At 41.0% G+C, this 15,078-nt stretch overlaps 2 protein-coding genes across 2 annotated transcripts; both read right to left on the bottom strand.

Annotated features, from left to right (window-relative positions):
* Window positions 1–845: 845 nt before the first annotated feature.
* On the bottom strand, window positions 846–5,291 carry LOC102706126 (putative fatty acyl-CoA reductase 7). Its single transcript, XM_040527852.1, has 5 exons — window positions 5,043–5,291; window positions 4,811–4,914; window positions 2,379–2,578; window positions 2,195–2,295; window positions 846–2,110 (listed from the first exon to the last, which is right to left on the bottom strand). The coding sequence occupies exons 1-5, from the start codon at window positions 5,140–5,142 to the stop codon at window positions 1,116–1,118; spliced, it is 1,500 nt and encodes a 499-aa protein (XP_040383786.1). The 5' UTR covers window positions 5,143–5,291; the 3' UTR covers window positions 846–1,115.
* Window positions 5,292–9,558: 4,267 nt separating this feature from the next.
* On the bottom strand, window positions 9,559–12,550 carry LOC102705841 (histidine-containing phosphotransfer protein 2). Its single transcript, XM_040527513.1, has 6 exons — window positions 12,281–12,550; window positions 12,018–12,151; window positions 11,831–11,899; window positions 11,042–11,113; window positions 10,461–10,533; window positions 9,559–10,008 (listed from the first exon to the last, which is right to left on the bottom strand). The coding sequence occupies exons 1-6, from the start codon at window positions 12,338–12,340 to the stop codon at window positions 9,967–9,969; spliced, it is 450 nt and encodes a 149-aa protein (XP_040383447.1). The 5' UTR covers window positions 12,341–12,550; the 3' UTR covers window positions 9,559–9,966.
* Window positions 12,551–15,078: the final 2,528 nt, after the last annotated feature.

Genomic DNA, 15,078 nt, shown 5'->3' with positions numbered 1-15,078 from the left:
AAGAGGCAGCGGCCCAGATTTCAGCCCCTTTTTTTGTCTCTTCGATTGCCTGCTCTGAGATTCGTGCCGGTTCGATTCATTTGAATTTTACCGAATTACTGCAGCAGCAGCAGGCAGTTGTAAACTTGCTGTGTCTGGTTTTGTGTCAGCCAGTCCTAGTATACACTATTGCTGCTGCTACAACTACAGATTGAATTCAATTTTTTTTTCTTCTGAATTTTACTTGTCAGCTTTTTGAATCAAGTGTACTGGCAGAGTGGTTGCATGCTCTCAGCATCGGAATGAAGGCAGAATGGTGGAGGAAGAAAAGCAAATTAATTGGAATCGGTTTGTTTGTTCTTTCTAAGGCCCGTTGTAAAGTGAGTTTTAGATAAGCAGATGAGCCGCGTGTAAAACAAGAAGTATGGTTAGTACATACATACCTATTTTAAGAGTTAATTATTAGAAATTTTAGAAATGCATTAATTTAATTTTTGAAAGCATTGTTTATATAGAGTTTTGATGAAATATGCTGTGTAGCATTTTGAAAAACGTTGTAAGTGAAATTGAGGAGAGTTAATCCCAAAATGCTTAAAGAACGGGCATCTATCCATCGTGAAATGAACCGAATCATGTTCAGAATTGGTGAATTGAACCGCAAACATTATTAGAGAAGACGGATACTGTGGGCGGCGAAAGGATCAGTCAGGCGGAGATTCGTTTCGTTTAGCGGGACGGGAGAGGCACACGCGACGCGCGCACGGCCTGGGCTTCTATATATTCCGGCCCATGTTTGTGTGGACCACATCACGCCGCAGCCCAACTCCACGGACAATAACCACAATGAATCGACAATATATGGCCTGTATTTTAGTATATATGTATGTATATGTATACAAGGAAGGAAGGAAAAGGGGAGCAATCTCAATCTCAATCTCAATCTCAATCTGAATAATAATTATAGAATTAATCGAAAAGAGATACGGTACTTAAAAAAGAAAGCATGATCGATGCATTAACAATTGATTCGATTTGTGTAATGGATAGTCCAGTCCAGTCGAGTCGAGTAGCTTAATTAATTGACACAGCGATGAAGAAGAAGATGATAGTGGTGGTGGTCGTCGTCGGGAATGGGATCACTTTTTGAGGACGTACTTGATGACGCCGGGGATGTGGATCCTGTAGAAGTAGTCGTCCCAGTCGATGGCCTTGGGGTCCATGTGGAAGAGACGAGACGAGGAAGCCATGGAGAAGGAGGAGCGGAGGGTGTCCATGTTGAGGTCGTCGAAGCAGGCCTTGAAGAGGGCGAAGGGACCGTAGAGGTCGACGAGGTGCATGACGAAGGCGTACTTGCGGGACAGCTCCGCGTAGCGCCGGGCGAAGAGCAGGCCGAAGCAGAGGAGGGACAGCAGCCGGAGCAGCTGCAGCGGCAGCGCGTACGCCACCGCCATGAACGCCCGGAACGACGCGATGCTGCGGAAGAAGTGCATCTCCCTCGTCCGCACCACCCTCCCGTCCTTCCCCACCCGCGGGTTCTCCGTGAAGTACCGGAACCCCGTCCGGTACAGCACCGCGTACGCCGCCGGGTTCCGCACCGACGACGTCACGTGGTACACCGTCAGCTCCGGCTCCGCCGCCGCCGCCATCGCCGCCATCATCGCGTTCACCACCAGGTCGCCGGGCACCACGTCCATGATGAGGTCGAGGTCGGCGAGGAAGCAGGAGAGGCTCTGCTTGGCGTAGCCGATGATGATGGCGTCGATGGTGCGGGTGCCCTCGATCCACCCGGGCAGCGGGTCGCGGTGGACGCTGGTGATGATGCTGGGGCGCGCGATCACCACGGCGATGCCGCTCCCGCGGCCCACCAGCTGCTCCTGCAGCATCATCTCCCCCATGGCCTTGCTGAAGACGTACGTGTTGGGCCAGCCGAAGTGGCGCGCCCTCTCCAGCCCGAGCTCCTTCATCGCCTTCCTCTCCGCCTTGACGTCGCCGGCCTCCTCCAGCCGCTGCTTCTGCTCGGCCACCAGCCGCACCTCCTCCTCGATGTCCAGCTGCGTCCCCTCCCGAAGCGTCTCGCCCACCCTGAATGCCCTCTCCTTCACCACCCCTTGCTTCTCGCCACACACGTAAGCTGATCACATACATGCATCAGCATCATCAGCCATTGCCGCCATTCAATCAAAGATTACATCTTTTTTCTCTCTTTCAGACATACCTGTGGAGACATGCAGGAACACCTCCAATTTGGCGCACTTCTTGGCAAGCTGGCACAGGTACTTCACCCCCATCACGTTCACATCCAGAGACACGTCGTACCTGAAAAATCAATCGTAAAAAGTTGAGACGTTGATCGATGATCCATCACCCGAGTGTTCATCGATCTCTGAAAAATCGATAACCTTTCGTAGAAGTTGGTAGTGGCAGCTCCATTGACGATGATGTTGAGGTCCTGGGTGATCTCTCGCAGGGTGGAGTCCTCGAGGCCCAGGTTGTGATGCATCATGTCTGCAGCCAGTGGAACAACCTTGGCATCGATGAAAGACTCAAACCCCTTGCCGTGCTGCTCCTTCAGAAGCCCAAACAGCTCCTTCCCTATCACCTGCATATCTCAATTTTAATTTCAGTTTGGACGCCTATGCTAATTACTACATTTCTTACAGTGATTTTAACTATAGCAGGTTTGTTCACTCACTCTCCAGGGACATGGTAACACAAGCAATAAAAGCATCCAAATTAAATAGAGAGGCATGCAAATAGGGTAATATCTCCTGATGCTCAGATGGTCCAAGCTGCTTGAAGAGGTTTAAGATTGAAGGAGACATGTCTCTTGCTTGCCGAATTATTTTAGTTAAATGGTGTCATAAAAGGAATGGAATAGCTGGCAGCACTATTATGAGATCAGCTTAATTCCTTGCTCAATCCGCTAGTACCTTTGATTGGACATCTTATAGGATTCATTTGGTCTCAAATATATGCATGCTAGCTGGGACACAAAATGGATGTGAGACTGGTACAATGCAGTAAACGAGTAACTGCACTACAGTAGTCAAAACCCACAGTAATGCAGTTATGTAACATTGCACTGAAGGATCTATCTACCAACTATATACTGTACTGTCCTGTGGGCTGGACTACTGACCCATCCATATTATGGGGGGAAAATACTAAAAAATTGTAGCAGAAACATACTGAAAATAATCATAATGCTTTATATATCTCTGCGCATCATCCCACATTCAGAAAACTACGGCTGCAGCAGAACCGCGGTTACTTCTCACCACAATATAAAGTTAGTTTTACTTATCCATCATAGAGATTTTTTTTTTTTGGATAAAGGGAGGTTTTATCGAAATCAAGATAATACAGCAAATCGAATTAACTGTAGACTACAGTACACTGAAATTAATTGCTTTTGTTTAGTACTAGCCTTAGCTCCAGCGTGCATATATACTGGTACATTTCTGGATTGTGTTCCTAGGTAGCACACCAACAACCACGAGCCATGCATGGTGAATGCAGAATTGCAGATGCTGCATCTGCTCCACATTGAATTGTGGTGTCGTGAACACTGCAAGATGCAAAGCCAATTACTGCTGAGACCTGACGCCTGACCAAACCTAGTGCCATTGGGCTCTCTCACAATAACTACTCATCATACCTGGCCGGCCTAGACGAACATAACATATACCTAATAACCTAACATGCTGCAAATGCCTCTGCCGCTCATAACAACCTGCAGAACAATGCATCTTCCATTGCATGCCTATATTGTTACGACCTCAGGTTAGTGCATGCTTATATATTTCCATCAATCGGCTGGATATGTCATACTAATAAGGATCTATACTACACTACCTTTCTATTTGCTGATGAGCTGAAGTGACATACTATATTAGAGGAGAAAACGACGCTCTTTGGTGCAATTGGAGAGACTTCAATTTGTCTGTCATATTCATGCATATGCATCTAGATCCTGATGGCTACACTTCAGGATCTGCATGACTGCAACTATGAGATGAGGTGATCTAATCTGAATAACATCCGGCGGCAGTAGGGGACCGATCGATGATTAATTCTTTAGTTTCTGTCACTAATATGTACGTAGTAGTTAGCACTGTTCACTTCGCACTGTGTATAATCAATTCATGGTTCACATCCAACTCAAAATACCTAGTACACTCTTGTTTGCCTGACAGAGCATCGCTTTTCGATTTTGCTTATGCTTGTAAGCCAAAATTTAAATTTTTAACCTTAAATTTAAAGTTGATTTTAGAGTTTTTTTTGTTATAGTTTTATTTTTAACATTTATTTTTAGATCGTTAATAACACGTATATAAAAGTTTTATTCATAAATTGCATTTCGTTTGCAAATACGTCGTTTGTCTTTTTCCCCTAGAAAAGTGAAAAGATAGCCCCAACGTAGTTGGATGGCCCTTCTAAGGAGAAATAACTTGAGGTTTTTTTTGTTCCTAATGTGTTAGAGGTATGAATTGATTGTGCATGTGACTGGCCGGAGCGGTCATAATCTACTCGCCTATGATCCAATACCTCACATGCATAATTAAGCAGCAAACAAATATATTAAAGGAACAACACGAATTAGAAAAAAATAATAATCAAAAGATCAACTTGCAATATTCTTGGTCTAGAAAAGAGCTTCAGGTTCCTTGCATCATGAACTCATATAATTAAAAGGGTACCCTAATTAAAAAGAGAACCATGCATATGCTGTTAGTGTTTAGTTACTGATCAAGAGAGTAGAAAAGCATAAACACAAAAGAAAAGGAGAGAGAGAGAGAAGAACACGGAGAAATTAAGCACACAGACACACCTCGGTCTGCATCCGTTGCTTTGCAGTCGCTGAGTCTACCGCTCTCACCGGGAGATAGATCTTCCTGACATCAGGCTGAACCCTCAATATCTTCTCCACCAATACTGCATGCACCCACCAAAACAAGAGCAAATTAACCAGGAACAACGGATAAAACACTATATATAATGCATAAGCAACAGTATTTTCAGGACATTCAGAGAACATATATGTATATGATTGGCATGCATACTCTTTCCAAGAAAGCCTGTTGATCCAGTGATGAGGACGGTCTTGTTCTTGAAATATTCAATGATCCTCCCTTCATCCATTGTGCCAACCATATTGCTCATCAATTTCCGTGTTTGTGACAAGAAGCTAGTATAGAGAGATGGATATATGAAGCAAGGAAACTAGGGCAAGGGAGGAGAAGAGAGCAAGAGAAGCTAGAGCTAGAGGAAGCAAAGGTGCTTGTGTGTGTGTGTGTTAGGTTTGCACCGTACCAAAAGAGGCTCTTAATTTATACACAAGAATGCAAGCTAGGGCACAATATAATGTGTGTGGGGGCAAAGTCTCTTCCGGAGGCTGGCTTGAGTGCACGAAATTAACAACGGGAACCAACGCTTTCAAGGCGACATCACTGGAATCCAAGTCTCCAGCCATATCTCTAGCTTATTGCAGACAAGGTAATTTTACTGTAACCTGCAGTTTCATTCATATTACAGAACCTGCATGTATCATGTGTACGTATCTAGTATAATGATCGACGCACATCGCCATCGTCTTGTGGGGATCGATAGTGAGAACTGACCAGTCGAAGTTGCGGCTAATCAATTACATCATCTGAAAGAATTAAATCCGAATTTAATTTAACGCTAGCTCAATCATTCAAGTTTTTGTGTTTTCTAACATATATATCACCACATGGTCACCTAATCTGAGTCTTTTTGTCACCTAAGACAGAGAGGATTTAATGGTACTACACGGCATATTTTTCGTGCAGACAGAAATGAAAAGGAAAGCAGGAAAAAGGAAAGGGAGCATGAGATGTAGTTAGCAGTAGCTGAGACGTTATTCTAATGAAAAAAAATACTTTGTCAATACAGGTAATGTCAGTTATGACATTCCAAGCATGATGCATGCAACCTTGATCATGATGGTTCATGAAATACTTTATGTCATAATCGATATTTTACAATTCAATTGGATAATGTATTAGGATTTTATCAGCTTTACGCGCTTGTCCTAACAAAATCCTAATCAACAAAACAAAAACACTTTTGCGTTGAACAAGTTTGGTGAGCTAATACAAACATTTTCTCTACTAATATTGCTATCCGCAAGTAGGTCAACAAGTAGTAGCTAAAGTTTTCAGAAAGGAAAATACATCACGGCAAGAAAGCTCTTGTGTTATTATGTACCGAGTGAACACAGCTGCGTGGGAGTAATCTACAGAAGGTATTAGCTACTACTGTAGTAGTAGTAGTTTGAAGTGCATACAGATCGTGAAAGAAATCAATGAGCGATGCAACTGTTCGCAGCAAGCTGGTCCCTTGGGACCAACTTAATTCGACTTAATTTTGAGTAATTAAGTATACCTTGGTTGCTGTTCTTTCTTCAGCTCTGCCATAATCATTCTCTATTATTCTCAAGACTGACATTGATCTGTCTGAACATCCGGGCTGCAAATCGGCAAATGCCTGAAAATGTACAGTAGTCCTAGTCCAAGGAGAATACAAGAGCCATCACACTTAGCACTAGACACGAAAAGTGCCCATCTCTTTGGTGTGATAAACTCACTTGTGTGCCAGTCAGATGGTCAAATGGACAGAGAAGAGGGGAAGCATGTGCTCCCAATTTCTCTTGAACATGAAGTGCGATGCAAGTGAAGCTCATGAATAATGAGATGTCAATTTGTTCAGTACCATCATGACACCAAACAAGATTTTAGCAGGAAATTGCTCGACTTCAAAGACCTGGGAGGAGGAGTAGATGTAGATTTAGGTGGAATCCATGTCTTTTTTATCCTCATCTGGAGCACATATATGGAGAATCATCATATCATATCAGTAAATGTTGCACCAACCAACCAATTCAGTCTGCTAGCATGCATGTGGCGCTTCAGTCATCAATGTAATGTAGTATTGGGGATTGAGATCCAGTTAGATGCATGGTCAGTCAGTTGAGACATCACTCGTCCAACATAGGCGGCACAGTTTTAATAGATACGGTCCCTACGGCTCTGCATTGCAAAACACAGCTCTGCTGAAGGAGAGAGCTCTCAACTTGCTGCTACCATTCCAGTTGCTTGCTTTCTGACAATATTACATACAGTTACAGGCTACAGACAGATGCTAATTACTCCAATGCACGGCTTCATCGTCCAAACTAGCCCAAGTAGCAATTAGCACTCCCTCTGTATAAAATAAACATAATACGTAGGGGTTTGGCCAACAATTATCTTATCCTCGGTATAAAAACATAAGGTACCGCAAAGCTAGCATTCATACATTTCACTAATTATCATACTATCAATATATATCTTTAGTGTTGTAGGATCGAATAAGATCAAACAAACCTACCAGAGGGGGGGTGAATGGTAGGGAAAAACAAAACCCAAAAATCTTTCGCGGAATAAAGGATTACCTCTGTCGAAGAAATTGACGAAGACTTGCTACCTTAATCACGTCGCTCCTGTGTCGCTGCTACCTTGATCGTGCCGCTCATGTGCCGTTGAGCAGATCATCGAATCGCGCCACTCCTATGACGTCGATCGGATCGTCGGAATCCAAAAAATCACCAGTAGATGAAAGTCGAAAACGTAGATTGAATGATCTTGACTTTATTGCATCAACTGGTATTTACAAAGTGCACCAACAGCACTCCTATCAAAATCGTCGATCTAGAATCAACAACTAAGTCTCACAAAAGCACACCGGGGGCATACCCCTCGGTCTCTATTTATATCGAAAAGTCTATCACCAAATAGTAGTAGGACTCCTTATACTAATATGGCTCATCTCTTAGTTTTCCTAATTAAATCCAACATGCCAAAATCAGGCGTGCTACAGTAGTCCGACTGCTACAGTACCCGCCGCGCTACAGTAATCCGGGTCCGCTACAGTAATCCGATCCGGTTGCTACAGTGCCGCGCGCTACAGTAACGACGCTGCTGCAGTGTCCGAACCTGTAGCAAATTCCTTTTCTTTTCTCATCCAGTTTTGATCCGATTTACTTCCCGATTTTTTCGACGCTTACACATACAACATGTGAAGCCCGTTACGATTCCATCCCACACGGTGTTGCTCCACCATGTGCCAACTCGTATTCAATATCGTCACCTGGCATCCTCGATCGTCCGGACCTCAGCTCCTCCCTGAGCCTAGTCACGATCCCACCGCTATTGACCGATATTGACTTCAAGTCACCTGCACAACTAGAGACAAACCAACCGTTTCCGAGCACAGATATCGCAACCTGACTCACATTAGTTACACACACTCGCACCAACACCTTAATTGTTTCCAAACCAAATTCAATTTATAAACCAAATGGCAAGCCAATTGTTCATCAGAAAATATTAATCATGCTTATGATCTTACAAGTGTCACACATGTGGTATCGTTTGATTCGTATTTAAAATTATTTTCATGATGTTATTTTGTAGTTGTTGATAATACATTATGAAATCGATTAATGGCCCAAGTATGTTACTCGAGACCATGCCAATATCATGCATGGTTTATATTTTTTACGCGAATGGAGTATCATACATGTCACATAAAAGTATAATCATACAAAAGTACTACCTCTATTACAAAGTATAAGTATTTCTAGTTTGTTTAGTATAGACTAAGAAGATTTTAAAAGATTCTCTTTTCTTTTAGTCACCTTAGTAGTCAATTTTTGAATTTTGAATTGATTAGATTCTCTTTCCAAGCATCTGATTAGATCTGGAATAATTAAAATGATTGAAATCATGTAAATCAGTGCATAAATATTTATATTATAGTATAAAATTTAAATCCTAGATATGTTTATATTTGAATCCTAGAATTTTGAATGTGGGATAGCAGATGGACCGACACTGTTTTCACGATGCAGCTCAACTGAAACCCTCTTCTATACTTTCCAGGCTGTGTGAAATTGAAAAGACATGCAAGCACGGCTAATCCAATTAATTGTTCAGAAGAAACAAATAAACATACCGGTGGTGCGCACACATCATCTTCAATTCTTCATCTACACATCTTTCAACAGAATCTAATTTAATACCACAGAAATATATCCGAATCTACGGATAATTTAAAAACTAGAGTGAAAAGGATATTAAACTAACTGTATCTGGACGAGTGGACGACCAATGCGAAGAACAGGTAGAGAGCTGCAGCGACTATCGAGATGAAAATCTCATCACGCAGGGGTTGCACGTACCACGCACGCTCTGTTCTGCCATTTTGCATCAATCAAGTATAGTTTACTTCCGTGTGTTTCATTCCTATCAAATATTATAAAGATGAAGTGAAAAGCCTCCAAACACACATATAATTTAGTTGCAATGCTACGGGAACAAAGAGCAGCATTTCTTAGGAGCTGTAGTGCTGGTTTGAATATGGTTTTTGTTTGCATCGAATTGCTTCCTTGCTGTCTTTCACAATACATTACTAGGCACCGAGTACTGACTAAACAAAGCAACCGTGTAGTTTGTTTTTTCCTTTTTACTAGAGACCTACACAACAGCATGAAATTTTCAAAAGTGAGCCCATGCTTGTTGGTATTAAACAGGTGATTGTTGTTTATATACTTATAGTATACCACCCAGTAGCAAGACTTCACAACTCAGGTCATAAATTATGGTGCAATATCACACACCCACTTCCCATTTCGAAAGTGCCAGAAGCCAGCTAAATAAGTCACCAGGCAACCAGTGTTTGCAAGGGTGGCTGCCAACCGAACACAGACAGGTAACAGGTACATCGACACTAGACGATCAGTTTTGTTACTAACAATTAAAGGGTTGTGAGCTCAAAGTTGGAAGCATGAAGCCTCAAATCAAATGATTTGATTCTGCACACATACACACGCACTCTAAGCCTGAAACCCATTGAACATGGTCTACATCTTCAAAGATACATTTATCATGTGAGATCACATGCAGCTACACTCTTTTGCTTCAATTATTGCTGTTTGGGATCATAAGCCTGGATTTGCTGCTCCAGCTGCATCAAAAGGCACTATGTCAATAATGAAGATCTACTAGAAACCATGCATCAACAGAAGCTTTACGGTGCTCAACAAGAAGGCTAAATGAGCAGCTGGTGAACAAAACATAACAAAATAATCAATCAAGTGCCAAGGTTTGGGTTGGTATCCAGATATTCAGACTCAATTTGAGTAGAGAAAAACACCGGTGATTGATTGGAACTATGATATACAACTATCCAAGCATAACCCCAAAAAAAAAAAGAAACACTCGCCCATCAAGGAAAGTTTCCAGAAACTTCCAACATAACTTGGTGTCAAATCATGTCATAATAAATTGTAGCAGGAACAAAACCAAGGAGATTATTCTTAAGTTATATGATATGATACACTATCAACCCTTCGTATGCGGTACTCACAGTTAGTGACTGTCTGTAAGAAAGCCAATAAGAGGAGATAAGATAACCACCTGAAGCATAGTCTGAAACTTGTTGCGCAGATCATAGAAGTCATTTCTCACAACAGCCAATGCCATAAGGCACCTGAAATTATGCAAACATGCCACATTATCTAAAGTTGCCAAGACATTAGGAGAACAGAACAGAAACGAAGCTGATTAGAAATTGCAAATTTGCAACATAGTTTAGTTAGAAAATTAGGCCATCTCCAAATGTGTTGCTATATAGCATGTAGACAGGAGTCTGGCGCCTACATGCAGTGCTCCCCAAGATGCTAGGTTAGTCAAGCCGATTAGAATCTAGCACCTAACGGCCACCCAAGACAGGGTAAATCAGCTGGGGAGGATAATACATTATTAGCATGTGGAGACAATGAACTGAGAGCTACGACATCCAAATAAATGAGGTTGCAGGAAGCAAATCAGGTTGCAGAAAATATTAGAGTTCATATGAGCATACAGGAGTTCCATACTTCCATGCAAGACATGGATGACTATCAGGTCTAAATACATGCATAAGAGTTCAAACGATATAGAGATCAAACCATTATTATGGTGTGGCTGGCATGTGTAAGAAGGTACAGAATACTCACCCTTCTCTACTTTTGTCCTGACAGAACTGACGAAATTGCATGCAAGTGAACTTCACTTTCTGAGCACCAACACTGAAACATGACAAAAACTCAGAGACATCACCAAATTGTTTTGATCAGAAGAATGTTTTAGAGTAGCATGTATAACATGCCCTGTTCCAAGGTGGTAACATTAAAAATAAAGAGGGTTTTAACCTCAGTATATTCAGTGAAAACAATACCAGGGCAATAAGCATGTTCAACAATACACTCTCTAGAAAGTAAACAAGCATTACAGTGGCAAATTTCCATTTTATATAAAAGAACATAATTAGCAATGTCCTGGCAAGTCAACTAATGAACACCCTGATGTTGGAGCCTGAGGTTCCATCTTTAGTCCCTACATGCTACAGGGTGAAAAATCTAACTGGTATTGCTTTTGCAATATCTATTAAAAAGACATAACAAAACGAAAGATTGAATCTTTTACCATGACTAGGATAAATAAATTTACTTGAAATGCCATAGACCAATAGAGATTTTCTACTTTCTATCATGTAACACCACTCATCTCTACCAGTAATAGCATCATGGTTGCAAACAAAAAAAAAACACCTTTTGCACTAGAATCGATAGTCTGCTAATGTAAACATGAAAAAAAAAAGGGGCACTGAGACAGGAATTCCTGAAATTTCATTGCAATTAAATATCAGGTACAAAAACCACAGGCAGGCATGCAACGCATATAGACAAGACAACTGGTGTAGAAAAACTGATGGTGGAGCCGTAGTAATAGAAGTGGGTGATTACCTGGCGCTGCTGCCTTTGAGCTGATGAACGTAGGCGTCCACTTTATCGAAGTTGACGACGGGTTGCTCTCTGTAGCCATGTAAAAATGGAAAATTGAAACCAACGAAGCCATGGCAAGAGGGGGGCATACAGTCACATGAATACATGAGATGGAGCGAGAATTAGAGAAGAGCAATGCAAGACGCACAGCAGGGAAGCGATCTCGTTGATGATCCGATCGGCGTCGTCGCAGAAGAGGGTGACGACCTCGGAGACGAATCCCGGCGTGCCCCCCTCGTCCTGAAGCATCTGCAGCTGCTGGAACTGCTCGTCCACCAAACCCTAGATCGCGCGGGAGCAGCAAGAGCAAGCAGGCGACTAGAATCTTTAGAACGGAAACCAAAACCAAGAAACAGCGTATCTGCGTACAAAACCCAGTAGAAGAGATGAGGGAGGGGGATCGAAGCAAACCTGGGTGAACATGGAGGAGAGGAGGGCGGTGAGCTGGTCGCGCAGAGCGGCGGCGGCCATGGCGAAGCTACAAGAATTGGCGTGGGAAGTAGGCAGAGTTTGGGGGCCTGCCTGCCTGCCAGAGACGACAGCGAAAGCAGAGGAGGAATCTCCTCTTTTCTTTTCTATTTATGCGCCGACGCTGAGGCGGAGGCGGCCAGCGCCGGTGGTGGAGCGGGAGGGAGCCGATTCACGCCACTCCTCCCTTTCTTTTTATTCTTTTTTCCCCCTTCCTTTCTTTCACTCTCGTGATCTCACTCTGTTTTCTTTGATTTTTCATTTTTGGAAAAGTCCAAATATCTCCTATTAGTACATGTACTCCACTTTATTAGGTCAGTATGTTTCATACACATTAAATAGAGTGTCACATCAGTAAAATTGCTAATTTGACAGAGTCATTAAATGAGGAGTTTCATGAGATGAGAGAGGAGTTTCATGCCCATAAAACTCATCTGGCTTGGTTAACTAGTTTACCGTCTTGGTAACTATACCATAAAACTATCCATTGAGATTGGCCTAAGATACATCCCATACGGATCAATTTCTCTTCCAAATTCCCCGCATGCTAGTTTCATCGGGGTGATTGTTATAGGTGTTCTTAACGAAAAGTTATTTATAAACGAAAAATAATTTATAAATAAAACTTTATATATGTACTTTTAGTGATCTAGAAGTCAATATTGAAAAATAAACTTTAATAAAAAAAATCCTCAAAGTCATGTTTTTCTCTCATAATTTTGAGACCTATGAGATTCGTAAATCACCTAAGGTAGCATGGTTTCATGACGTCATGTCATCCTGTTAACCTAGAAGTCTACCCCTCTGTCAAAAAAAATTAATTCTCCGATTTTTGTGTCCAACATTTGATCATCCATCTTATTTGAAAATTTTTAGAAAATTAGTCACACGTAAAGTACTATTCATGATGTATCATCTAATAAAAACAAAAATATCAATCGCAAAAAAAATTGAATAAGACGAAAAGTCAAAAATTATAGGTAAAAAGTGAAAAATTGGTTTATTTTGGGACGGAGGGACTACGGTATTGAAAGAAAAATATAAGAACAATAGAAAATCAACTAAAATGGGATGAACTGGGAATGTTTGGAATTTTGCGCCGTGTACAATAGAAATCGACCTGTAAGAGCAAGGCTAATAATATAGCCAACAAGTTAGCTATAAGACTTTTTGTAGTCTTCTTATAGCCCATTCATATAATGGTTAACTCTTTATCTTTAATGTAGGACCCACATGTCTCTCTCACATGGTGTCTTGGTTCTTGTGCCTGAGCTAACTATAAGTTTATAGTCAGTTTCTCCTCTATCTCCTTCCTTCTCTCTTCCACATCAGCATTTAGCTGGCTTATAGTCTGCTATTATACTTGCTGTAAGGGGCTTATGTACGAAGGCCTCGTTCGAAACCGACCAACGAGCGACACTTTTTTCTCTTTTTCTGCGCGCACGCTTACTAAGCTGTTAAACGGAGTATTTTTTGGAAAAGTTTTATAAGTTGTTTAAAAAAATCAGATTAATCCATTTTTCAAGTTTATAAAAGCTAATACTCAATTAATTATGTGTTAATAGTTTTCTTCGCTTTACGTGCGCTGATTAGCCATGGTGACATAGTCAACTTCGAAAGCTACCGAAATAGAGTTGCATGGAGAGAGTCGAAATATCATTAGACTTGTAGGGGGTGTTTGTTTTTATTTTTATTTTTTTTCGTTTGTCTTATTCCCTCTTTTCCTCTTTCTCCATTTCTCTTCTTTTTCAGTCTCTTTTTTCTTTTCCTCTTTCTCCATTTCTCTTCTTTTTCAGTCTCTTTTTCAGAATGGTTGATTCCACGGGACACGTACACGTGTACGATTCCATGGTATTTGTATGAGATTAGATGGTGCTACCACCTACGTCTCTCTAACATGTTTTGGGTCAAACATTTTTAGGATGATAAGTAGCATTGAAATTTTTGTTTTTTTTCCATAAAATTGGGTTGGATGAAAAATGTTCTACAATATCAAGCAGTGGCGGAGGCTGGGATAAAATCGAGCTTTGTTGTAGAAATGAAAATTTTATTTTCTTCTAGAAAATTGGGTCGAATGAAATTGGTGTAGTTGGATAAACTACTTCGTCCAGTCCAAAATAACGATCGCATTGTGTGTTTTTATTGCGAGTTTGCACATGACCGTAACTATTATATCCCACATTTTAGAGTAAATAGACAATTTTAGAGGACTATATTTATCTGAGAAAAAGAATTGAAATTTGATTCTGTCCATGGCACTTTTACATTACATTTACAGTAATTTCGGTGAAGATGGAATTGAAACAACCTCAAATGTTTAACTTGTAACCCTACCGTTCAACTGTTGTGTGTTGCGATAAAATTTCAAGCGAGGATACTTTCTCATCCGGTGAGATTCGAGAGAGAGAGAATAAAAATTTATGGTTCATGATACTTTCATATGATTTTAGAGGTATTCATACTCCCATGACCAGGGCATTGTTTATAAAATTAAATAAGTTATCACGTATGAGATATTGTGACGTGGAAGTGAGTAAATGAAAAATAGAAGAAAAAAATATCTTCGCACGAGATATAGCTTTTACCTAATACCTAAGACATAAAAAAATTATATCATTAAATTTAAATGTAAATTGGCAGTATTTGTATTGCAAGAGAAATATCTAGTTCTATTTTTTTTATAACATGGAGTATATAGAAATTATGACCAATTTCTTAGAATTGTCCATTGGCATGCAATT

This window comes from Oryza brachyantha, chromosome 9, assembly GCF_000231095.2.
Source record: "Oryza brachyantha chromosome 9, ObraRS2, whole genome shotgun sequence".
Lineage (NCBI taxonomy): Eukaryota > Viridiplantae > Streptophyta > Magnoliopsida > Poales > Poaceae > Oryza > Oryza brachyantha.
Note: the sequence above shows the minus strand (reverse complement) of the source record. Positions and strands in the feature narration are given on the sequence as shown.